At 39.0% G+C, this 24,573-nt stretch overlaps 1 protein-coding gene across 5 annotated transcripts in view; it reads right to left on the bottom strand.

Annotated features, from left to right (window-relative positions):
* Positions 1–20,189, bottom strand: part of CD96 (CD96 molecule) — a 90,269-nt gene extending 70,080 nt beyond the window's left edge. For 3 of the 5 annotated variants that reach the window (XM_082731905.1, XM_082731907.1, XM_082731909.1), the window contains exons 1-3: positions 19,968–20,163; positions 17,718–18,071; positions 912–1,036 (exon numbers count right to left, since the gene is read on the bottom strand). In XM_082731905.1, coding sequence (XP_082588031.1) covers positions 912–1,036; positions 17,718–18,071; positions 19,968–20,028 — 540 coding nt within the window. In that variant the 5' untranslated portion in view covers positions 20,029–20,163. Of the gene's footprint in view, positions 1–911; positions 1,037–17,717; positions 18,072–19,967 lie in introns of all 5 variants that reach the window. The other 2 variants (XM_082731908.1, XM_082731906.1) reach the window with 2 other exon arrangements.
* Between the last annotated feature and the right edge of the window lie 4,384 nt (positions 20,190–24,573).

Here is a 24,573-nt window from a genome sequence, read left to right as displayed (position 1 = left end):
ATGGAGATCTAGGAGTTCGGCAAGAATTTTGAAATCTTGTGTTTTCATTTTGATGACAATCTAAAAATAATCAAAATCATGTTCTGGATCATCTAAATCAACACCCCATTATGTGATTCTCAAAACAGTGCTTATGGTTATCTTTGTGTTAGTCTTGTGTCATCAACCAATTTAACAATAGTAGAGGTTTACTATAGATTGAGATTAAAGCTAGCTGCCATTTGGTTGGATTGCCTTGGGAAGTTTTTCATAGAAATCAAGGTTTCTGGCTTCTTTTTCTTTTTTTTCCCCTTCCTTTTCTTCCTTCTCTTCCCCTCCCCTTCTTTCCTTCCCTTTTATCGCTTCCTTCCTCCCTCCCTTCCGATGTCAGAAAACATGGCAGCTATGGGCCTGCCCCAGCCTGTGGCGATAATACAACTGAGCTGGCTGCTTCTCATATAGTCCTGCTTCTCTTGTGTATGTTTCCTCCTGTATCTTGTAAGCAATAGAGTTTGTGTGTCCCCATCTAAAGGAATGTTGCGTATTCCCCAGGATGTAGCAGCAAGCATTCTAGGAAAAGGGGTCTCTCCCTCTGCATATGTTGTTTATAAGACAATTATTTGTGCATAGGGGTTTCTGCTGCATGTGGCTCCTCTCCAGGACACCATCACAATCCTTTCTCTCTGTAATTAGGGTTTGGTATATGGCTTGAAATAGAAACTAACCTTTAGGAACTAATTTTTAAATTACTGTACTCATAGACCCAGAGGCTTGCTGAGTTGGAAGGAATCTTAGTACTCACCCTTCCTTCCCCTGCCAGTCCTCAGCCTTCTACCTGTGTGCTTCCTTCCCTATTATTACTTCTTATTCATTTCTATTTCATTAATATTTAAAGATCATTGTAGTTATTCACTGAAAAGGGCAACACTTACCACCAACCATGCAAAGGTGAACTCAGATGAAATTTCTGAGGAGGTGTTTTGAAAGCATGGTATTTCCAGAGTCTGATTTATCTGTACTTCTATTATATGGCTGCTTCTCAATTCATCCTGTGTGACTATAACAAAATATAGGTGAAAGAGACATGAATATGTGATCAGTCTATAAAATGCTTTTTGTGAAAGAAACAAGAACAGTTTTAGTGGAGAGCTTCATCTGCCCTCAGGAGACACCTAGGACAAGGCAAAACCCCACTATACTCCTCATTGTATAAATGGCAAAAAGGAACCACTGAGGATCGTAGAGCTGCTTATCACTGAAAAATTACAAGGAAACTCCCCTAAAAGAGTCCAACTCACAATCTGGTATGTTCCTCTGCTTTGACCCCAAAACGGTGCTTTAGGCTTCAGATCATATCTTTTTGATCAGTTGGAATATTTAAAACTTTATAGCCTGGCCTCTATCCTATGAAAAATCCTAATAGGTTTAAAGTTTTTTTTAGAGACATTTTAGGTTCATAGCAAAATTGAATGGGAAGTACGAGAGTTCCCACACCTCCCTTGTCTCCCATGCATGCACAAGCCACCCCTCCCCCCCTTATCATCCTTAATCACAGTGATGATTGTATCGTTACAATTGATAAAGCTACATTGACACATCATTATCATCCCAAGCCCATAGCTTGTTTCCATTAGAGTTCCTTCTTGGCCCTGAACATTCCATAGGTGTTGAGGGCTGTATAATGACCTGTATTCACCACTGTAGTGTCACACAGAATAGCGTCGCTGCCCTAAAAGTCCTCTGTGCTCCACCTACTCATCCCTCCCTCCTGCCAGACTCTGCCGTTCGCTAATCTTTTTACTGCCTTATTGCCCCTCTGAGCTGTCTTTTTAGAACTTATAAATATTCCTCCAAAGAGGGAATGATATAGAAAGATACATAAGGAAACTCTGAAGAAGGCACTAATGCTAATGGATTATTTATTTATTTATTTATTCTTCATTTTAAAGGTCATATGAGACAAATATCAGTTTCCCAGGTTCTCCTTGCGAAGTCATACACACACACACACACACGCATTTGTGACTAAACTACAATAACATCAAAGAATAGTTTACAAATGAACTCTACCATCTTAATATCCCGAAAATCTGATTTTCTTTTTTCCATGTCTATACAACTCTTGTTTGTATGCATATGTTTTCTCATGCTGCAGTCCTTTTAACCAACAAATGTTACCCCGTATTTTTGCTCGATTTTTTTTGCTGTCATATATATACATCATCATTTGGTTTGTCATTTCCAATTACTGAATCATGTGTTCTTTCAGTTTGGGTTTTTAGTTTATTTAAACTACTATAATCTATATAGCAAGGATTATCCTTATACTAACAGCTTTCTTCTGACCATTCAGCTACTTATTCTGTGAATTTTGGGGGCACCTGGGTGGTTCAGTGGGTGAAGCCTCTGCCTTCGGCTCAGGTCATGATCTCAGGGTCTTGGGATCGAGCCCCATATCGGGCTCTCTGCTCAGCAGGGAGCCTGCTTCCCTTCCTCTCTCTCTGCCTGCCTCTCTGCCTGCTTGTGATCTCTCTCTCTCTGTCAAATAAATAAATAATTTTTTTAAGAAAGTCTGTGAATTTAATGGGTATGAGTATCCTCATTATTATTAACAGCATTTATTTTAAAGTGAAATATTTCTCAGTTTGGTATATGTAGCCTGTAGGACTTCGTTATATTCCAATGTCTTAGCAACAGAAGCTTTACTGAAAATTCGTTCCTCCTGCCTTCCTTAATTGAAACCAGGCCTCTCCATTAGGCACATCTTTCCTACATCATTCTCAAATAGTGGCTGTTTATTTTCTTATGCCCTTATTTCCTCAAAATGAGGAGGGAGGACCAGTGCTTTTCTTGCTCCTCATTACCGTTTCCAAATATTATTCCAATCCCATTATTAAAAGAAAAAAAATATCCTTTCTTTTATGGTTAAGACAATTTAGCTATTAACAGCACTTCCAAATAGAGTTATTTGTATACTACCACTGATACTGCTTGCCAGGACTGCTTACCATCATTATTGTCATTACTACTATTTAATTTTATTCCTGATATTACTGTAATTGTTTTTATAATTGTTTTACTGACATAAGTTTATTTTAAACAGAGGATGATGGTCTAGGCACTAATATTTGAGAAGTGCATGAAATACACTTGGTATGTTATTTATATTTTAATATATATTACCCAAATATGTAAGTATTAAATTTTTGTAAAGCTGATCCAGATTCTGGGAAGTTGGGAATGCAACCAACCTCACTTTTTAAATATTCCTGAAACTCCCTATAAAAACAGACAAAGTAACAAGAGTAGCAAACCTAAAAACACACAGGAAATATGTGTAGGAACGCTCATTAACAGTATGTCCCCATTAATAGATGGGGACAAATCACTGGACCACTGCCGTATCAGCAACTGAGCAGAAATCAACAAGGAAAATCGACTGGGCTTCTTATTTCCCTCAGAACTAAAGAACGTCCTCTCTACCCCCTCCCCCATCCCCCACTAAAAGCAACAGGTAATCACTGGAAAGACATGCAGACTAATCTGAGAACAGCAGCAGAAATGTAGAAAGGAGTTTGCAGGCACCAGATTACCAGTGCCTTCAAGGGAAACAAGAAGAGGCTTGTCAGTGTTGGAACAGCGGGTGCTTTTTAGACAGATCCCGTACTGGGAAGAAAACCCTGGGAGTAGAATCCAAATTAAATAGGATAGGTCCAAAAGGAGAAAGCAAACAAGCAATTTAGATAAAAGTGAGGGATAGAAGGAAAAGAAGTATATCTCAGAAAGTACAATAGCATATTATTTACCTTGAAAATAACAGAAGACAGGGCTCTAGAGACACTGAAGACTTTTAAAAAGCTAGCCTGGTCCACCCTTCCATAGCAAAAATCAACATGCGTTTACCTTAAGCGTAAGCAATAGAAAAGGAATGGGGTAAAATCACACATAAAGAGACCATGAGAAGAAAAAACAAAAGAATATCCCCTCAACAATGGCAGCATTTTAGAAAAAGACAATTTCACAAAAAATAATAACTGTAGACTAATAACTCAAAACAAGGTGAAAGAAATAAGGGAAATGATAGGAGCTGCAAAAAATTTTAACAAGACTGCTAAATGAGTCAACTGGAAAGAAGGAAGCTCAGTAGAGACAGGTGAGAGAATCCAGGAATGGGTTGGAAATAACAACTCATTGTAGAAATTAAGAGCAAACTAGAAGAAAAACAAGAACATACTGGCCCAAAAGTTAATGCTAAAAGAAATTTTAAAATTTCTTTTAATTTATTCTTAAATTCTTAAAATTTCTTTTAATTCTTAAAATTTCCTAAAAGAAATTTTAAAATCGAATAAAAGGGAATTTTTAAATAATAAATAATAAATTTTAAAAGAAAAAGTATCACTTTCAAAGAAAATGATAAGCAAAGAAGATTGAAAGTGTGTATAATAGAAGGCACTAAAGTCAATAAGTGGTAGATAGAAAAAAATACTAAAAATTGTAATTCAAGTACAGTTTCTTAAAGTAGAAAATGATTAGCAAATATATATTGTAAGAGTATACTGAAAAAGTGGGAAAATAGGCTCAAAATAGACATTAAGCAAATTACTATAATGGCTTTTTAAAAAGTCAGTTATGGAAAAATAGGATTATTATTAACTTTTTGACAGCAACTCTTTATGCCAAAAAATAATGTAGCAACATATTTAATGTACTCAAGGAAAGAAAATGTGAGCTAATGCTTTTATATTCAGCAAAATTAGCTTTTTGATATGAAGACTACATAAAACCTGTTAGAGCCAGGGAAGTCAGGGAATATTGCTCCCATGAGCACTTCCTGAGGATTCTCCAATAGAATACACTTTAGACTGGGGAGAGATTTATGGGGTGAGTGTTGAATCTATGTTCACCTTTAGCACTAAAAATAAATCATTGTTATAAGGAAGAGAGTAGTAATAAATACATATTTTAAAATAATGCGAAAAGGGCACCTAGTGGCTCAGTCATTAAGCTTCTGCCTTTGGCTTAGGTCATGATCCTAGGGTCCTGGTATTAATTCCCACATCGGGCTCCATACTCAGTGGGAAACCTGCTTCTCCCTCTCCCATTTCCCCTGCTTGCGTTCCTTCTCTCACTGTCTGTCTTTCTGTCTCTCTCTAATAAATAAATAAATAAATAAATAAATAAATAAATAAATAAACTTTAAAAAAATAAATAAAATAAAGAGAAAATATAAGGATCACAAATGGGGCTGGGGGAGGGTTGAGATGGTTGTGGCTATGGGGCCACGAAAAGGTCAGTGAAAAAAGCCATGTATAAAACTGAGCAAATTATAAAAACTATCATTTCAAGACCAAAGGCAAACATGTAATTGAGAAACATCTCTTCTTAGAAAAATGCTAGAACTTCAGTAGAATAGCAGGAGTCTTTACTCTGCTTGCCTAGGAATCCTTCCATTCCCCTTCCCCGGTGTTGTCAGTGAGAAAGGTAGCTTTACCATCTTGGAGATGGCTGCAAGAAACAGCAGCTTTTCTTCCAAAAGAAGCAGACTTAAATTAGATCTGAGTGTGTAGATACTTCACTTTGTTAGCTAACAGGCACAAACTTGGTAGGAAAACAGAGAACTAAAGCTTGGTTAGCATGGGTTTGCAAATCCCATTTGGGGTGAGTAGCAGAACAGACGGACATTTAACATGAAGAATCTAGAAATTAGAGAGTCATGGCTGACCAGGAAAATACACAGGTGAGTGGGAAGACCTTGGGGAGCTTATTGAAAAGCAAAAGCCAAGGGAGACCGTGTTACGGTCTGCAACTTTGAACACACCCTCTAACCACCCCCCTCAACCCAGCACACACACATCAATATGTAGGGGGTGGAAGCTGAACAGGCTTGAGGAATTGGAGCACAACTTTTGTCAAATTCATTGATGGACCAATAAAGGGGCTTTGCCAATGCAGGGGCAATTTGTTGGAAACTAAACTAAAGACATAATAAGTATAATAAAAAGTTGAGCAGAAAAATCTTTACACACCGCAGAGGAAACAGATTTTATAATTTAGGTATGGTTAGTTACCAAAATTAAAAAAAAAAAAAAGGAAACTTAAAAAAACTCCACTGGATTTAGAGTTGTCACATTATTATTATTATTTTTATGCCTAGTTTTCGAAAACAACAACAGAAAGATGATACATGAAGAAAAGAGGAAAGCATGTCCATGCTCTCAGGAAAAAAACAGTTAGTTGAAACTGATTCCTACATTGGCTTTAACAGACATTAAAGCAGCTCTTATAAGAATATTCATGGGATTAAAACAAAAGATGATGACTCAAAATGACAAAAAATGACTCAAAAAATAGGGAATCTTAGTGGAGAAATAGAAAACTATCAAATGAACCAAATAATTATTCTAGAGTTGAAAAGTCAGTAACAAAAAATAATTAAAAATTTACTAGGGATGGTCAACAGCCAATCTGAGATGGCAGAAGCTAAAGAATCAGTATATTTGAATATTGATTAATATAAATGACCTAGGAGCACCTGGTTGGTGCAGTTTGTTAAGCATCTGACACTTGGTTTTGGCTCAGGTCATGATCTCAGGGTCATGAGACTGAGCCCCACATCAGGCTCTGTACTCAGCGTGGAGTCTGCTTAGGACTCTCTCTCTCCCTCTCCCGCTGCCCCTTTCACCAGTGTTGTCTCTCCCTCTTTTTCTCCCAAATAAATAATCTAAATATATATATATACGTGTGTGTGTGTATATATATATAATCTGAAGAAAGGGGAGAAAGAAGATTGAAGGAAAACAGAGCTTCAGAGCCATATAGGACAATATCAAGTGTCCTTAAATGTAGGCAATGGGAGTCATAGCAGGAGAGATGAAAGAGAGAGGGAAAGAACAAATGCTTAAAGATATAATGGCCCAAAACTTCATATTTGATTTTTAAAAACTTTCCGGGAAGTTAGTTTACCTCCAGGTTAATCTAACCTGCAGGAATCTTAAAACTCAAAGAAGTTAAACACAAGGAGAAACCCACCTAGGCATATTATACCTGCTGGAAGCCAAAAGCAAAGAGGGAATTATGGAAGCAACAAGTGAAATCAACAAGAAAAACAAAACAAAACAAAACAATCACATGCAGAGACCAATAATACAATTAATGACTCACTTCTCACTAGAAAAAACAGAGATCAGAAGATATATTCAAAATGTTGAAAGAAAAAGCAGCCCACTTAAGAATGCTGCATTCAATGAAACTATCCTTCAAAAGTAAAAATGAAAAAGCAGGATTCATTGCAAGTAGATTTGTCTTATATGAAATTCTAAAGTCCTTTATGCTGAAAGGAAGTGATACCAATTAGTAACTTCATGAGGTGGAATGAAGTGCACAGGAAATGGTAAATATAAGGGTAAATATAAAAGATTACATATATAGTTCTTTTATCTCTTAATTTAAGAATAGAAAATTTTTAAACCATTAATTTTAGCACTGTTCTATTGGGTTTATTTTGTTAATATATAATATATATAATATATACATGATATATATGCGGACAGTAATAATGAAAGGAAAATACATGCTGGAAGAAGTTGCAAAAAGAGAAAAAGAGAGAGAGAGAAAATAAACACAGAAACAGACATAAGAATGATCCTGACATTCAAGTTATCCAACAAAAATATTAAAATAGCTTTTTAAAAAATTAACATATAATGTATTATTAGCCCCAAGGGTACAGGTCTGTGATACCGTCAGGCTTAAAAGAGTTCTTTTTAATATGCTCAAGAATAGAGATAAAGATAAGTAAATGAAAGAATGGACAATTTCATCAAAGAATTAAAAATCTACCAAAAACAGTAACTTAAAAATATTAGATCAGAAACTAAGAACTAATTTGATTGGGTTGAAAACTTAATTAGACATCACAATAAATAAGATTTGTGAATTGGAAGTATAAGTCAATAGAAAATTTCTAAACTAAACTATAGAAAGAATAAATAAAATAAAACTATTTTATTTATTTATTTGACAGACAGATCATAAGTAGGCAGAGAGACAGGCAGAGAGAGAGGGGGAAGCAGGCTCCCTGCTGAGCAGAGTCCGATGCAGGGCTCGATCCCAAGAGCCTGAGATCATGACCGGAGGCAGACACTTTAACCCGCAGAGACACCCAGGTGCCCCTGAATTCATAATACTTAATACAAAATACTTTTTGGTCACCTTATAAGAGTGCTAATGAGCCAACTCATTTTTCAAACTGATAAATGGAAAGAATCAAGCATCTGTTTGTTTTTCTTATACAAACTGTACATCTATTAAATAATTGTCTCCTGAGAGGAAATTTCTCTATAAGAAGACTTCAGGTAATAAATACAAGAATGACAGAATTTGAACAACACTCTTTGTCAACCCACAGTGAATTAATGGATCTAGGCAATACTTATCAATGGCGTTTAACATCACATACCCAGACATTATGTGCATCTGATGTAACTATGCAATATCGTCTATGAAGTACTTGTGCCAAAAAACACAAAAAATAAAAACAAAAAGTTAATGTGATCAAATCTCTGTATTCGGCAAAGTAGTAAACAAGGAACATGGATATATACCAAGGGATACAGGAGCAAAATCCAGGCTGTGGCTAATTTTACAGATAAAGAGCCAAATTTACTTAGCAAATATTTTGGAGAAGGAAAATAAGAAACATAAAATAATCTTCAGATTAAAAGGGAATTTTGGGGTGTCCTGCTCTCCACTTAGCAGGGAGTCTGCTTCTCCCTCTCCCTCTGCCTCTTACCCCCTACGCACTAGCTCTCTATCTTTCTAAAATAAATAAAATCTTAAAAATATATATAAGAGGGGTGCCTGGGTGGCTCAGTTGGCTTGGAAGCTGCCTTGGGCTCAGGTCATGATCCCAGAACCCTGGGGTTGAGCCCTGCATCAGGCTTCCTGCTCAGCAGGAACCCTGCTTCTCCTTCTCCCACTCCCCCTACTTGTGTTTCCTCTCTCGCTGTGTCTTTCTCTGTCAAATAAATAAATAAATAAAATCTTTAAAAAATAAATTCAAAAAATTAAATTAAAATAAAAAATAAAAGCGAGTTTTCGAATTATCACAGTACTTTCAATTGATGTGAATCCAATTTAAATAACCAAAATATAAAAATAACAACTATGAGGTCAACTGGATATTTCATGGTATTAAGAATTTACTAGTTATTTTTAGTTCTGGTAGTGGTATCATGGTTTTATATATATACATCCTTTTTAGCTTTCAAGGAATCATTCTAAAATAAATAAGATATTTTGGAACAGTTTAATCTGGAAGGTGGTAGTTGCTAAAGGTAAATGAAACAAGACTGTGAGTTAATGATGACTGAAGTTGCATGTTTACTCTGTGGGAGATCATTATACTATAATATATAATTTTGCATGTTTGAAACTTTCCACAATTAGAGGTTTTAAAATCTTTTCATGAATCATCTGAAATCATCTTGAGTATTGCCAGCTATATGTAACATACTTTGAGTAAAACTAATCCTTCTCTCTCCAGATTCACTGCTAGTATGCTCTTATTCCGTGACTGTAACAAACTATGGCCTGTGGGTCAAATCTGGTGGCTGCTTTGGTAAATCAAGTTCTGCAGCAACACAGCCAGGCCCCTTAGCTTACATATTGACTGTAAGTACTTTCATGCTACAGCAGAGTTGAACAGTTTTGACGGCGGTTGAACAGGCTGTATGGACAAAGCCTGAACTATTTGCTATGTGGTCCTTCAAGTTTGTCAGCTCCCACTCTGATGTCCCCGTCCTCATCCATTATTCTTTGAAGATCTCCGTTATCCAGTTTGCAACCTTGATACATTCCCGAGTGACTTCAAGTTACCGTGCCATTGCGCATCCACCACCTGGCCCCTCAGTCTGCCACTGTTACCCCGCTGTCTCCACTCCATTTCTGATGTCCACTGTCACGATCCCGTTTGGAATCTCTGTGCCACACCTAACTGCTCCACCTACAAAATCACTACAAACCTACAACCACTCCTGCTGGTTGTTTTGTGCAACTAATTTTGTCTCAACTGTTCTTTGTCCTCATTCAGTCTTTAAATGAGTTGATTTCTACTTTCTCCCAATCCATGAGCTTTCTTTGCTTTACTTCCCTTATTATCTAGAAAAGATCCACAGTCTATCATTACTGTAACATTCTTGCTAATATCCCAAATCCTGTGGCTCTTTCCCCTCACCCCTCGCTAATAAATAGGGAATCCAATAGTTAACTCCAGCTATCTACTTTTTAATGCCCAGACCCAAGCAGCCAAGCACTACCAGTGAATGGAAATTGTCTTACCATACTTACTACAATTTCTTACCATACTCACATGTACAGTCAACACTAACTGAAAATTCAAATACATTTACCTAGTTACCTTATTTTCCCTCTATTCACAGAGGTGATTTCAAACTTTGGCCAATCTCTTTTCTGAAGACTCCTCCCCTCTCTCTACTCGAAGATAACTTTGTATCCTATTTCATTTAATTTAATTGATTTATTTTTGAAGATTTATTTATGAGAGAGAGAGAGAGAGAGAAGAGACGAAGAACAAGCAGGAGGGGCAGTGGGAGAGGGAGAGAGTATTCCCAGCAGACTCCGCACCAACTGGAATCAGATGCAGGGCCTCCATTTCATGACCCCGAGATCACGACCTGAGCCGAAACCAAGAGTTGGATGTTTAACCAACTGTGCCACCCAGGTGCCCCATGTTTCCTATTTTAGAGAAAATAGAAGAGGGCACCGCCCTCATCATATGCACTTATTCCAATTTCCTTCTTCCCGTTATATAATTTTAAAAAACTGTCCTTTTGTCCAATTTCAGGATCCCTATAGTACTGATGTTATAGATTTCATTGCCCCTATATTCTCAGAAACCTTAGTTTATTTATTGTAGTTTTTCTTCGGTTTATTTAACCACTCTCTTTCAACTCTGACTTGGTTTTGAAGCTTAGCCAGGCATCTTGCATTAATTAAAACCAACCCACTACCGCACAACGCTGATGCAAACCCTCATTTGAGTACTCATACCCTTCCCCTCACTCCTGACAGACTTCTTAGAAGTTGTGTCGACATTTGTTGTCTCCATTTCCTTGCCTCCTACTCACTCCTGTGCTCCCCTGAGTCTGACTTCCATCTCTCTTCCGTGCCACAGAAATAGCCTCTGTTAAGGTGATCAATAAGATCCTTGTTCCTAAATACAGTCCAATAACCATGCTGTCCTTTCAGAAACATCAGAATTGATAGTTACTCCTTTCAGGAAATATTATCATTCTAGTTTTTTTGTGAGCCAGATTCTCTCCCTTTCACTGCTGCCTCTCGAGTCTCTCTTCTAATCCTTTGAAGATTTATCTTTCTCCATCTATCTCAGCTGAAGGGCTACATTGCTTTTCTCACTTGATTTTCTCTGCCTACATGAGCTCTTTCAGTCCCCAAACCTCAGTTAGCATATACTCATACAGTTCACCAATTGGTAACTTCGGCTTAAACCTCTCTTCTCGAACAGGAGTTGTATATCTCTTTCCTTATCTCCTCAATGTGTCAACTTCCCATGTAACTCAACATGTACAAAATCAAATTCAGTCAAACTCCAAACAGCCCCTGCATGATCGGATTGTCCTCCAGTTTTTCCTAACATAAGGAGTCATCCCCCCATTTTTTCCTGTTCCACACATTCAAACCCAAAGCGCCATTCTTGATACTGCTTTTTGTTCCTCATTCCACGCATGCAATCCAACACCACATCCTGTAGGGTGAATCTCTTAAATATACTTCTAATTTGAACACTTCTCCCCAGGTACCTCACTGCCACTCTACTCAATGTTATCTCGCTTAGATTTCTGTCCTGTTGTAACTTATCTATATCATCCTCTCTATCTTTTCTCAATCAATTCTCTATAATCTTGCAATAAAGATCTTTTTGAAATGCAAAATTCAAAAAATTCAACAACTACCTTCCAATTAGTTTCCATACCTCCTAGGATAAAGGTAAAACTTAAGTTTCTAACTAGCCTCTTCTTCAAAGGCTTCCCTTTTAATCTTTCTGCTCAAGCCATACCTTTTAAAACCCCCCATACTTGCGATATTTCCTAACCACCACAGAGCCTTTACACATCCTGTTTTATGTAAAGCTGTCTTCACCATATTTATCTAGTTAATTCCTGCTCAGCATCACTTCCCCAGGAAACCGTTCCTGATTTACCTATTACATCTTCTCAAAACACTACTTTCTTACTGCAAGAGCACTTTTCACTGTTGCAATTTGGCCTTAGTTTGTTTGTTTATTTGGTTATTTTGTCTCTTCCCATTGGACTTCGTGATTCCTGATGACAGAGTCATGTCTGGATTGTGTCCCTGTATTTTAAGCACTCAAAAATATTTGTTGGCTAAAGATTGAATACAAGAATTTAAGAAGAGCCAGCATTCAAGCTCAAGAACAAACCATGCAATAAAATTGACACATACATCAGTGAAACAGAGTTCCCAGAAATAAAACCACATGTAGGATCAATTAATTTATAACAATATTATTATGAAAGGAGCCAAGAAGACACAATGGGAAAGCGTAGTCTCTTTGATCAATGCTGTTGGGAAAATGGGATAGCTGCATGCAAAAGAATGAAACTGGACTCCTGTCTTCCACCCTACATAAAGCTCAAATCAAAATGGATTAAAAACTTGAACGTAAAGCTCCAAACCATAACACTTGTAAAAGAAAATATAGGAGCAATGATTTTTTTGGCCTTGGTAATGATTTTTTGGATTTGACACCAAAACCAAAGGCAAAAAAAGCAAAAATAAGCAACAGGACTGTATCAAACTAAAAAGCTTCTTCCCAGCAAAGGAAAACATCAATAAAGTGAAAAGGCAACCTGTGGAATGGGAGAAAATATTTATAAATCACATATCTGATAAGGGGTTAATATCGAAAATAAATAAACAAGTCATACAACTCAACAGTAACAATCCAAATTAAAAATGGCCAGAGAAATTGATCAGACACTTTTCCAAATAAGATACCCAACCAAGTATACAGGGGCACCTGGGTGGCTTAGTAGGGTAAAGCCTCTGCCTTTGGCTCAGGTAATGATCCCAGGGTCCTGGGATCGAACCCCGCATTGGGTTCTCTGCTAGGCTGGGAGCCTGCCTCCCCCTCTCTCTGTGCCTGCCTCTCTGTCTACTTGTGATTTCTGTCAAATAAATAAATAAAATCTTAAAAAAAAAAAAAGATATCCAAGTATCCAATAGGCAAGGAAAAGGCCTCCCCGTCACTAAACAGAGAAATGCAAATCAACAATGTCACCTCACACCTGCTAAAATGAATGTTATCAAAAAGGTAAGTTAACAAATACTGGAAAAGATATGGAGAAGAGGCAGCACTTGTGCATTGTTGGTGGAAATGCAAACTGGTGCAGCCACTCTGGAAAACAGTATGGAGGCTCCTCAGAAAATTAAAAATAGAATTATCAGGGCACCTGGGTGGCTCAGTCAATTAAGCTTCTGGCTCTTGGTTTTGGCTCAAGGGTGGTAGGATCGAGCCCAGCCTTGGGCTCCTCACTCAGTGGGGAGTCTGCTTGAAGATTCTCTTTCCCTCAAACAAATAAATAAAATCTTGAAAAAAAAATAAAATAAAATCAGGACTTCCGTATGATCCAGCATTTCTACTTCTAGGTATATATCTAAAGAAAATAAAATCACCACCTTGAAAAGATACATGTATCCCCATGTTCACTGCAGCACTATTTACAATAACTAAGACAGAAACAACTCAAGTGTCCACCAATGGATGAATGGATAAAGAAAATATTCTAATATACAAGGAAATAGTATTCATTAATTTAAAAAAATGGAAATCCTGCCATTTGTGACAACATGGATGGATCTTGAAGACATTATACTACATGAACAAAAGAAAGACAAATACTCTGATTTCATTTCTATGTGGAACTTTAAAAACAAAACAAAATGAATTCATTGGTACAGAGAATAGGTTGGCAGTTGCCAGAGGTGGGTGTGGGGGTGAAATGGGTGAAGAAGGTCAAAAGGTACAAACTTCCAATTATAAGATACATAAATTCCGGAACTAAAACATACAGCTTGGTGACTAAAGTTAACAATACTATATCATATGTTTCAAAGTTGCTAAGAGAGTAAATCTTAAAAGTTCTCATCACAAGAAAAAAAATTAACTCTGTGAGGTGATGGATATTAACTAAACTTATTATGGTGATCATTTCATGAGATGTATATAAGTATCAAGTCATCTGTTGTACACTTAAAACAAATACAATGTCATATGTCAATTATATTCTCAATAAAACTGGAAGAGTCAAAGAGCACATTATGCCTCTAGACAGAGTAGTCGAATTACCAAGATTATATTATCAAGATAGTATATTCCATTACTAGTAATATAATAGTTTTTTTTTATCATATTCTATATTACTTTATTATCTACCTCCTCCTCCTTGTATTACCATTACTTCTTCCCCTCCTACTGCTTCCAGTCACAACATTAATGGCCCTCTAAGGCTTTTTCATGATCTGGGAAATTAGAGTCACGTTGCACTTTAATAACAGAAACTAGTAACTTCAAATTTTAAAATACATCAAAAATTCTACAATCTCAGGCACTTATATAAGAAAACAAAATCCAGGAAACCTGGGTTAATTATAGCAACTAAGGGTTCAACTCAGAAAACTGCATGTCTCGGGGTAACTCGAAAGCCAACCCAGGAGGAAACCCTGTCAGGTGAAAATGAAAAAGAACCAAAGCCCAAGTGTTCATTATAATTTCTCATCTGCAGCCCCCAGAGCACCATCTCACACAAAGGAACAAAACACTGTGAAAAGAGAACAGAATCCCTTCTCAGGCCTTCCAGAACATGGGGACAGATACTGTTTTATGAACAGACGGGGAGGAGAATGGCTCAGAGGACAAGAGAAAGGAGACAAGAGGTCCCTACCGCCTGCGGTCCTCCAGATTTTCATATTTAGATTCTTCTACACCATCTCAATTTGCCTCTGTTCATGTGCTTCGTAAGTGTTTACACTTCGTCTGAGCTTTGCTTACCCACCTAGCTCGTGAACCTGAAGATCTCCCAGGGGTATACAAGGGAAATGGCACAGAATGACAGAAGGAGAGGGAAGATCAAAGGAATAATGGGGGAAGAGATGTGTCATTGGGGCGGGGACTTGACAGGGCTTTTGAATGGCAACTGCCTCATCTGAGTTAAGTGTCTACCGTTTCACTCTCCACCAGGCTTACACTTTTGGTCACTCTGTAATGAAGGATGTTTTGTCCCTTTCTGTTTTGCTCTTTCGTATGTTGATCTCTTTGTACTCGGTACCCAATATCAGAACTATTTCTTTAATATTGAGGCCATTTCTTTTTTTCAATCTGGTGCAGCTGACAAGCAGCAAAGTTACAATCAGAAGACTGGGGAATTTCTAACCACAAAGCATGTAGACATGGCTTCTGCCTATCCAGAGATCTGCCATTTTTAAAAGCTAAACCTGGCTTCTTTGAGTTGCCCTTTATTTTAAGAAATATGCCTCCCTTAAAGGCAATGCCACTCTCCTTTCCGGGTAACGTACTACCTCTTCTCCAGTGCTGTCCACATGTTGAGCTGTCCCTTATCCCTTATTTACTAGAGGGAACATCAATCCATCTTGTCAGTTCTCAGGGGAGGCTTTAGATCCTCAGAGGTGCGATAGTACATTTTACAGATTTAGGCAAAAGGTACAAAAACTTTATCTAAAGCCAAGGTCACTGTGTACCTGTGCTAATGTATGTTCAATGTTTCACTGGGTTCCGTAGCAGGCAAATATAAAAAAAAAGAGGGAGGAGGACTCATTTTAAATAAGAACTGATAAATAGAGTTCACACATTATCATTATTACTCTTCTTAATGAAAACTACCCTTTTCCAAACTCTGACTCTCCGGCAGGAACTATGCTAAGTGCTTTACACAAATTACCCCATTTAATCATCAAAATAATGGTACCTATAAAGGAGGTACTATAATTATCCATATCTGTTATATAAGAAAACAAAAGCATAGAGACTTGAAATAACTTGACAAAGATGAAATGTATATATAGTAGACAGAGCCAACACTCAAATCCAGGTCGCTGTCTCCAAAGTATGTGTAGCAAAGCACTGTTCTATGCAGGTCTCCTTATTTCTCTTTGTTTAACCCCGCCCCATGCCACCCCCAATTTGAACTCAAGTGTTTCTTTTTTCCTGGAAAACAGTAATGGGAACAGGGCATTGTAAAGTAGTGGTGGAGGACCTCCCAGTCTCCAGATGGACTGTTCCAACACCTTGGTCTTATCTCTTGATAAGACATGGAGAGGAGGTAATAAATCCATCCGTGTGGCCTGATCAGGGCAGTCCGGTGCCTCTTTTAGCACAGCCTTCACGAGTTAATTTTTGTTGTTTTTCTCTTACATTACCAGGCCACTTTTCCCCTGACTTAAAAACATTTCATTTCCAGTGCATTTTCCATTTGTTGGCCTTCATTTTCACTCTTTTCCATTAGTATAAATGGAAATCATTTACTGTAGGACCAACTAATTTAGGGTAGGCATTATTATCATCATTTTCCAGATGGGCTCGGAGAATGTACGTGACAGTCCCCGGGTGAAATTTATTTCTGTCCAGAAAGGAGCTAGAACTTAAGCCTAGGATTCCTCCTCCAAATGCAGCCCTCTAAGGCACGTATGTGTGAATGCTACCTGTCCAGCAGCCTCCTTGGTGTCTTTGCCTGCCCAATACTAAATAGGACATATACCCAAAGCCACTTGCATACATCCCCCCACAAACATACTCTGCTCCCTATGCCTTCAATGAATGGCACCTCCTCCCACGTCACCTTAAATTTTTCTCTCCCCTTCCTTCAAACTACCATTGTCCTATATCCACTCTATTAGCAAGTCACACCTATTTTATGCCCAAAGCATTCAATTTGTTGTTTCTTTCTATGTCTACCCAAACTATCACTCTGTCTCCTCTGGGCTATTGGGACTGTCTCCTAGCTCGGTCCCATCATTTCCTTCTTGCCCATTTTTGTTCTATTCTCCTACTGAAGCCGGCACGATCTTTTTCTGACACAAGTACAACCAGGCTATAAATGTCATGCCATCCTTTTGTTGTGAACACTTCAATGTCTTCCTATGGCTCTTAGATAAAAATCAAAACTTCAAATATGGCTGACAAGATCTGACATGATCTGGTCCTTGCCATGTCTCCCACCTCATCCCTTAACCTCTGCGCTGCAGCCCCGCTGGCATTTTCTCATGTCCTCAAACACTACAAAGCCCCTCTCACAAGCTGTTCCCTCCCCCTGGATCACTCACAAACTTCCCACCTCCTAAATGGTGTTCATGTCTACCCTTTCTTCAGACTTCTGCTCCTGTGTTGCTTTCTCAGGGTCAATTTCCCTGGCCCTTATTACATGTTCTTTCACAAGACCTTTATCACTTATCCTTAACACTTGTCACTGTTGCAATTTTACATTTATCTGTGGAATTATGTGATGAATTTCTGTCTTCCTTTCTGGGCAATACCTCTTTCTGCCCAACCTCTGTGTACTTAGCACCGTGTCTCACACACGCTTGGTGCGTAAGACACATCTGTCGAATGAGTGAGAGCCGAGTGAAAGTGTGTGCTCCTTTCCCTCTACAGTTATGCTTACCATTTGTCTGAAGGAGTAGGTTGTAGATTTTAGTCCGAAAACCCTCTGGATACAGAGTAAAGCTACACTCATACTTCCCAGTAAGCGAGGATGACACGTTCTTTAAGTGCAGAGTCCACGTGGACACATTTCCGGGAGTTTCTGTGAAAGTCACCAGTGACTCACAGGGACCGCCATTACTACAGTGAAAGCCATACTGAGGATGATAAAGGGCAATCAGATCCAACTTATCAGTGACCTTGGACCACTGCATCTGCACCAAGAAGCCTTTCTTCCACGTTTGACAGGTCAGGTTGATATCAGAGCCAGGGGAAGCATAGACGTTTTCTGTACTGGTTGCTTTTTCCCATACTCCTGAAAAGGAAGGACATGAGCCATTCGCTTACATGATTCATGTGGGATGACTCTTATTTAATTAAACCTTGGTCACTTTGGTGAGGTGAGAGAGCAACTAAGAAACTTTCTCTCCGGCTGCCTTACACATAGGAGGGAGCCAGTGCATGATCCCCATAAAGGAGCAGAGACTCAGTACAAATGAGGAGGCATTTGCTTAAGGACTCTAGAGAGATAGTCCTCTCTTTTGTCTGTTGGGCTGTCCAAAGGATAATTTAAGTTCTCTTACCACCTGTGAATAAAATTAAGCCTACCTAGAAATTGAAGTCCACCAGCAAACAACTACTTTTACTATGAGTATTATTGATTTTTTTTGAGCTGCATATAACACACCAATAATATTTTCTGAAACTGAAAAAATAACTAATACGTGTAGGGCTGTTTTTAAAAATCTATGTTCACAAGATGCTTTTCCATAGGCCATTTCATTTAATCTTCCTCACGTACCACAGAATGATGTTAAAACTCTATCAAAGAGGAAACTGAGGCACAGAGTGATTAAGTGACTAGCTTCAAGTCACACCTCATTAAAAGAACATGCATTTGGTTACTTAAAGTCTGTGCTCTTTCTCTAACCTTCATAACAACCCAACTGCCTCCCAAATTGGTTGAAAAGAGTAAGAAATTTGACATTCACTATGAAGATCAAAAAGACCTCCATGTCCATGCAATTAGGGCTCCTGAGGGGAGGAAGGGAGAAAATACCTCAGGTAGAGTTTCCACTGAAGATAAACTACGGTCAGCATCCTCTATCATCAACACTTTGAAATACTAGACATAAAAGAAGAAGATCCTCTCCCATCAGCTCTCTGACCACATAGTACAAGGCACTTAAAATATGTTAAGCATTGAGCCTTTGGCATGCCTTCACCAGTGGAGGCCTCCATTTTAGCGTTAATGGAACACTGTTCCAGGAATGATATATTATTATGACAAGTACCACTGAAGCTCACAAAGGAAAAAGATAAAAAGATGACAAGCAACGGAGAAGAAACAGGCTCTCTAAGGTACTTGACAAATGGGAATTATTACACTTTCATGGATTCAAAAGTTTGGGTAGGCAGAGGTTAGTATAGTTTAATGTTGTTCCCTGTAAGCTCTCCTCTGCCTGATAATATGCCTCTGATTCTATCCACAGCACTGTATTCCAAAGTCTCCTTTGATTTAGAAATTCTCCTTAAGATCTTTGTAGCTCCATCTGTAAAGCATAGTTAATTCTTAAGACACTCGGACTCTCTGTAATTCCCCCATGCTATGGAATGCAGAACCAATCTTTCCTCCTGCTATTTTTAAATAGGCCCTAAAGGAACCGGTTCCCAGTGTTGCAAGGACCCTACTTTGTCTTCCAGGTCCACACCTACACATGCCTCATTAAAATTCAACATATGTTTAAATCCCAAAGACATTCATATTTGGAGGAGTAATACTTGTTATATACAAAAGAAAAAGGATCCTCGAGAGAGAGAAAAGTTGAGCAGGGATCCCACAGCATTGGTGGCTTTGTGATTTTTTTTAGAATTCGGGAGTTGTTCTGACGACCATGGAGAGAGCATTTCATTTCCAAGAAGCATAATTTCCAATTACTCTAGAGATCCTCTTAGGAAGGAAATGGGTGAAAATGTCTCAGAGCAGTGGCACAAACCACTCATTCCCTTCTCGTTTTTAGTGTTCATTAGTAATCATTTCTAGACCCTAACATCTCTCCAATAGCTGCCACTTAAATTTGTAACTGAAAACTTTAGAAATGATCTGCCTTTGGTGATCAATGTCAGCAGCCTCACCCCATTTTAAATGAACAGAGGCCCCACTCACCCCAAAGCAGCCGATCTGACAAGACAGGACAACCAGAAGCCTTACCCCTGACAAAATGTATCTGGATGATGGAACAGACAGCACAGTAGGTCCATTTTTTCTCCATCGTCTCCTAAAGGCCTTACGCCAGCATTTCCATGATCATGGACGTCAACTGATGCCTTGAAGCAAACACCAGCTCCCCTATTTGTGCAGAAAAACCCCAAACCTACTGCACGTCTGGGTCTGTTTATCACTTGGCAAGACCCCAGGAAATGAAACGTAGACAGGAAAGTAATGTGGTTCAGAGCTAAGTATAACCTTCACCAGAACAATGTTGAAACTGTTCTCTGAAATTTTGTGTATCACCTTCATTAAAAGACTTCTCAGGATCCAAAGATTCTCTCCTTCAGGATCTCTGTGTCAGTCATGCTGCTTCTAAAATCCAAACAAAGGAAATCATGCAGAGCGATTCATAATGTACTTGTTATACATTTCTTTTCAAGAACACGAAGTCATTGAACAAATGTGAGCTTCGTGTCTTTCACAACAGTTTTTCTGTTCACTTTTAAAATGTGTTTTCCTTCCCATTTCCCAGAATGGTTCCTGGGTGAAAGAACAAAGAATTAACACACTTAATTTTAATAAAATCTGAAAAGTAACGGAGGGTAACACCAGCTATCAAACCGAATTTTATTGTCACACCTAATGCAGGAAAGTCCACATTTCCTGGGTGGGGGGGAGGGGTGTTGAGAAGGGAGGGCTCCTTTTCCAACCCTCACCTGGGTTAGGCTGGAGGTAAGACAGGGGAATCTCTCACTCCAGCAGCTGGAGGATTTTTTTTTTTTCTTCTGACAGCAGAATAACTTGTCTGTGTCTCAGCCAAAAACCAGAGAGAGTAAGGCCTAAACAATCTGAATCCAAAGGCAGAGAACCTCTTACCTCAGCCAGCTACTAGGCCTGGGATATCTGCCCCGTCACTTCCATTTATAGAGGACTGAGACTGGGGTTTAGGGAGGCAACTTCTCCTACATGATGGCTTCCTCACCAGGTAAGATACACATATTGGTTTTTCTAGCTTGAAACAAAATAACCTTCCACCCTTAAGAGAACGAGCATTGGGCTGAGGACTACAGCATAGGGTTGATGGACAAAGAATAAGACCAAAGAAATACATGTGTTTACACACAACCATATGAACCATTGGTGAAATATTCTGTGACCCTGATTTCACTACCACAATAGGGCAGCAACCAGCAAGCCTAAAGACACATGAGATTGCGGAGCTGTGTTCCTAAGGTCGTTGTTTTTTGGAGGTCTCGGGGAGAGAGAATTCTGGCCACGTTGTTGTCATGTATATTGTCATCGTGTATCACGACATCATGATACACTGATCTATCTTGTACATACTGATCTGTGCCTGTAGGAGGACTTGGGAGAAATATGGATGATGCTAAGACATAAGGCATTACCTCTGCCATTTAGAAGACCAGAATTTCGCTAGGAGAACAAAGATTTGCATCGTGGTGAAACAGGGGTTCCGTCCTGGATGTCCAGACTACCCTCCACACCAGGCTACCCTCTGCACCACCACTGGGAACACTCGCCATGGCAACTATCACTGCAGTTTCTCACCACAAAGCTAATGATGTTTCTTGCAAAGGTCAGAAGATGGAGTTACTTATTTCCTAGCTCAGGGCTCCTCAGACCTTTATTCTCACCCCCATGCCCACCTCCACACTTAGTTTCAGATCCCTAGAGGTGTTGGGCCAGGTGATGTTCACAGGGATGCTTTCAGGGAGGCTGGGGAGTACACAGACTTTGACTGAAAGTCAGGAGATGTCCCTGTTCTGACTGCCTTCGTCTCTTTGCCTTCACCCCTGGAAATTCTAGTAAATCACAGTGATGACGTATAGCGGCAAACATAGGCTAGGAGATCTTGATATGCAGGTTCGTGTTCCCATTCCGTTGGGACACATGACAAGCCCAGGGAAGGACGTTGGTCACCTCACTCCACCAGTCCTATTAAGAGGATTTACCAACATGAAATCCATAAAAATCTAAACTTACTGAATTCTCTAAGAATACCTCCTCTTGAAGCAGTTATGCTCCTAGTGCTTTAAACTAAAACACCTCTTTAAAAAAAAAAAAATTCCTCAAATTCAGAAAAAGGGAAAACATCACTTATTTTCCAGAGCTACAGACACTTGGAATCCTTGCCTTCCACTGGGGTTGGACAGCGGGGCAAATCTGTCCTCTTAGGGTGTGCCTTAGAGAGCTTGGTCTGTGGGTTTTGGAGCTAGAAACCTCTGTGGCCCGGAGTCATCAGATTTGACTAGCTCTCCATTGGAGTTCACCCAGGCTCTAAGAGAAGAAAAAATTGCAGATGCCCACAGAATATTAATGGGAGACACCTGGTGTCCTCCAGCTGCAAGCCCCATGCGACAGCCTCTCCATGCCCGTGTGCATGCAGCAGAGGGCAGCAACGCCCTGCGGACCGGCACTGTTCGCCCAGGTGATGGGAACTGCCCCCGCGGCTTTTCAATTCCAGTAACGTTTTCTAAAGGCCCTTTCAGCATGGGGATAGACATTCTCTGTACTTAAAAATAACTCCTCTATGGAAGTCTTGAAAATCTCTATTATCCTCCCTGCTCACCAAATCCCAATAGCACAGCATTTCTTCTGCCTCAGATTAGAGTCGGCTGCATATAAAGAGAAAACAGAAGCCGCCCGTTTCACACACACAAAGAAATCTTGAACTTCTTGAACTTCAGAGGCAAATTCAATTATTTACAAAGAGAACCAGGGGCACGCATTATTTCTGCTGGAGGCAAGCCATAATTGTGTGTTTTGAGCAAACTTTTTAAATGCTTCATCTAAACACTGACACTCAATGAGAAAAGGACATTTTCAGAAGGAGGAAGTTGGGCAAAAGGTAAACTTACATTTGTGGTTTGCACAGAGGTTAACTCATTATTACTGATTTGTCTTGGATTTTTATTCTTTCATTATTATATATAAAAATTCGAAAGTGTAGTGTTACACCCTTGTACATGCAGCATGCTTAGAAAACATGCTGCTTAATGTTTCAATTAATCAAGAGATATTTATTGAGTGCCAACCCTTAAGGGATTACTGAAGAGGCATAATTATAGGTAATTTTATGTAATTATTTATTTATTTATTTATTTATTTATTTATTTATTTTTGAGCAAGAGAGCTGGCAGGTGTACAAGCAGAGAGAGGGCTGGAAGAGCAGACCACAGCTCAGAGCGGAGTCCTGTGCAGGGCTCAGGACCCTGAGATCATGACCTGCGCTGAAATCAAGAGTCAGACGTTTAACACTGAGCCACTCAAGTGCACCAGTTTTATGTGATTTGAAAATGTAAATGATGAAACACAACTCTTGCTCTTACCACATTTATTATTTTGCTGAAGACAAACATCCCTGCACACCATAAAGGAGTCAAGAAACATAAGGCACAGAACTGAATGAGTAGGTAGCCCAGGATTTTAGGAGAAAAGAGGTATAAGGATCAAGTCAGTAGGGAACCTAAACCTCCTTCTTACTGTAAAGACAAGTCTGGTGGAAACCACAAGGTAAGTCATTTCAACCACAGGAAACACTAAGAGCCATCAGTTGGAACTGCTGAAGTTCAAGGCCAACTCTGTGAATCAGTTGTTATCATGGAACAGAGGCTTTATTGAGGGGCTGGGGCCCAAACAAAGCTGTCCAAGGGGGGAGATTAGATGGAGGAGGGCTTTGAATTCTGAGCTGTATTTTTTTCTTCATGTTATAGGTCTTTCAACAAAAGAATAACATATATAAAATAACATTTTAGAAATATGAATTCAGTGGATAAAATAAGGGGGGAAGAGAGAGGAGGAAGACCTGTTGGGGGTCTTGCATTTCTCTAAGCATCGGAGGACAAGAGTCTACTGATTCGTTATGGCAGAGTGTGATGGGGGTGCGGACATTACAAGGAAAGAGGAGACAAGCCTTGGTGTCCAATTGGACAGGGAATCAAAAATGTGCTGGGAAGTTTCATGCATCAGACTGAGGAGAAATGAAAAACTGTAGAAGATGTAAGGGCTGTAAAACCATGGAGAAGGGTCATGGATTAAATGTCACGGGTCCCTGCTGGAAGAGCTACCTCCCCAAGGAGCAAGGGATCACTGGACTTTGATGGGAAGTGAGGGCCAGCCCGTTAGGTAGAGGCCCCACCTTCATGAGAAGCAAGTTCCCCCTTTTGGTTTCCACTCAGATTTTATGAGATTTAAGAATTGCTCTCTAATGGGAGAGAAAGAATTTCATGACACTTTCAGCAGATGACAATCTATTTAGTCACCATCATTTCCACCATGCTCAATGCCATCCGTTAAAGACTGATTTTAATGTAATACACTTTTCCAATGATAACATCAATATCTTTTCATTACCACAATGCATTTTAAAAGGGTTAACAAAGAAAATAAAAATCAGCTGGAATCCTAACCACCCACAGACAACCAGTATTTCTATTTTTGTCTTACATCTCCCTGGATTTTACATAAATATGTATGTATGTACGTATGAAGAAAACTGATTTTTACTATGTTTACCACATGCACTCCAGCCTGTCCCTTTTGTTATATTTCATAATATATTGCAGACATATACATGTTATAAAAC

Source organism: Mustela nivalis (genome assembly GCF_964662115.1).
Source record: "Mustela nivalis genome assembly, chromosome: 1".
In the NCBI taxonomy this organism is placed as follows: Eukaryota; Metazoa; Chordata; class Mammalia; order Carnivora; family Mustelidae; genus Mustela; species Mustela nivalis.
This window is presented reverse-complemented; position numbering and strand designations above follow the sequence as displayed.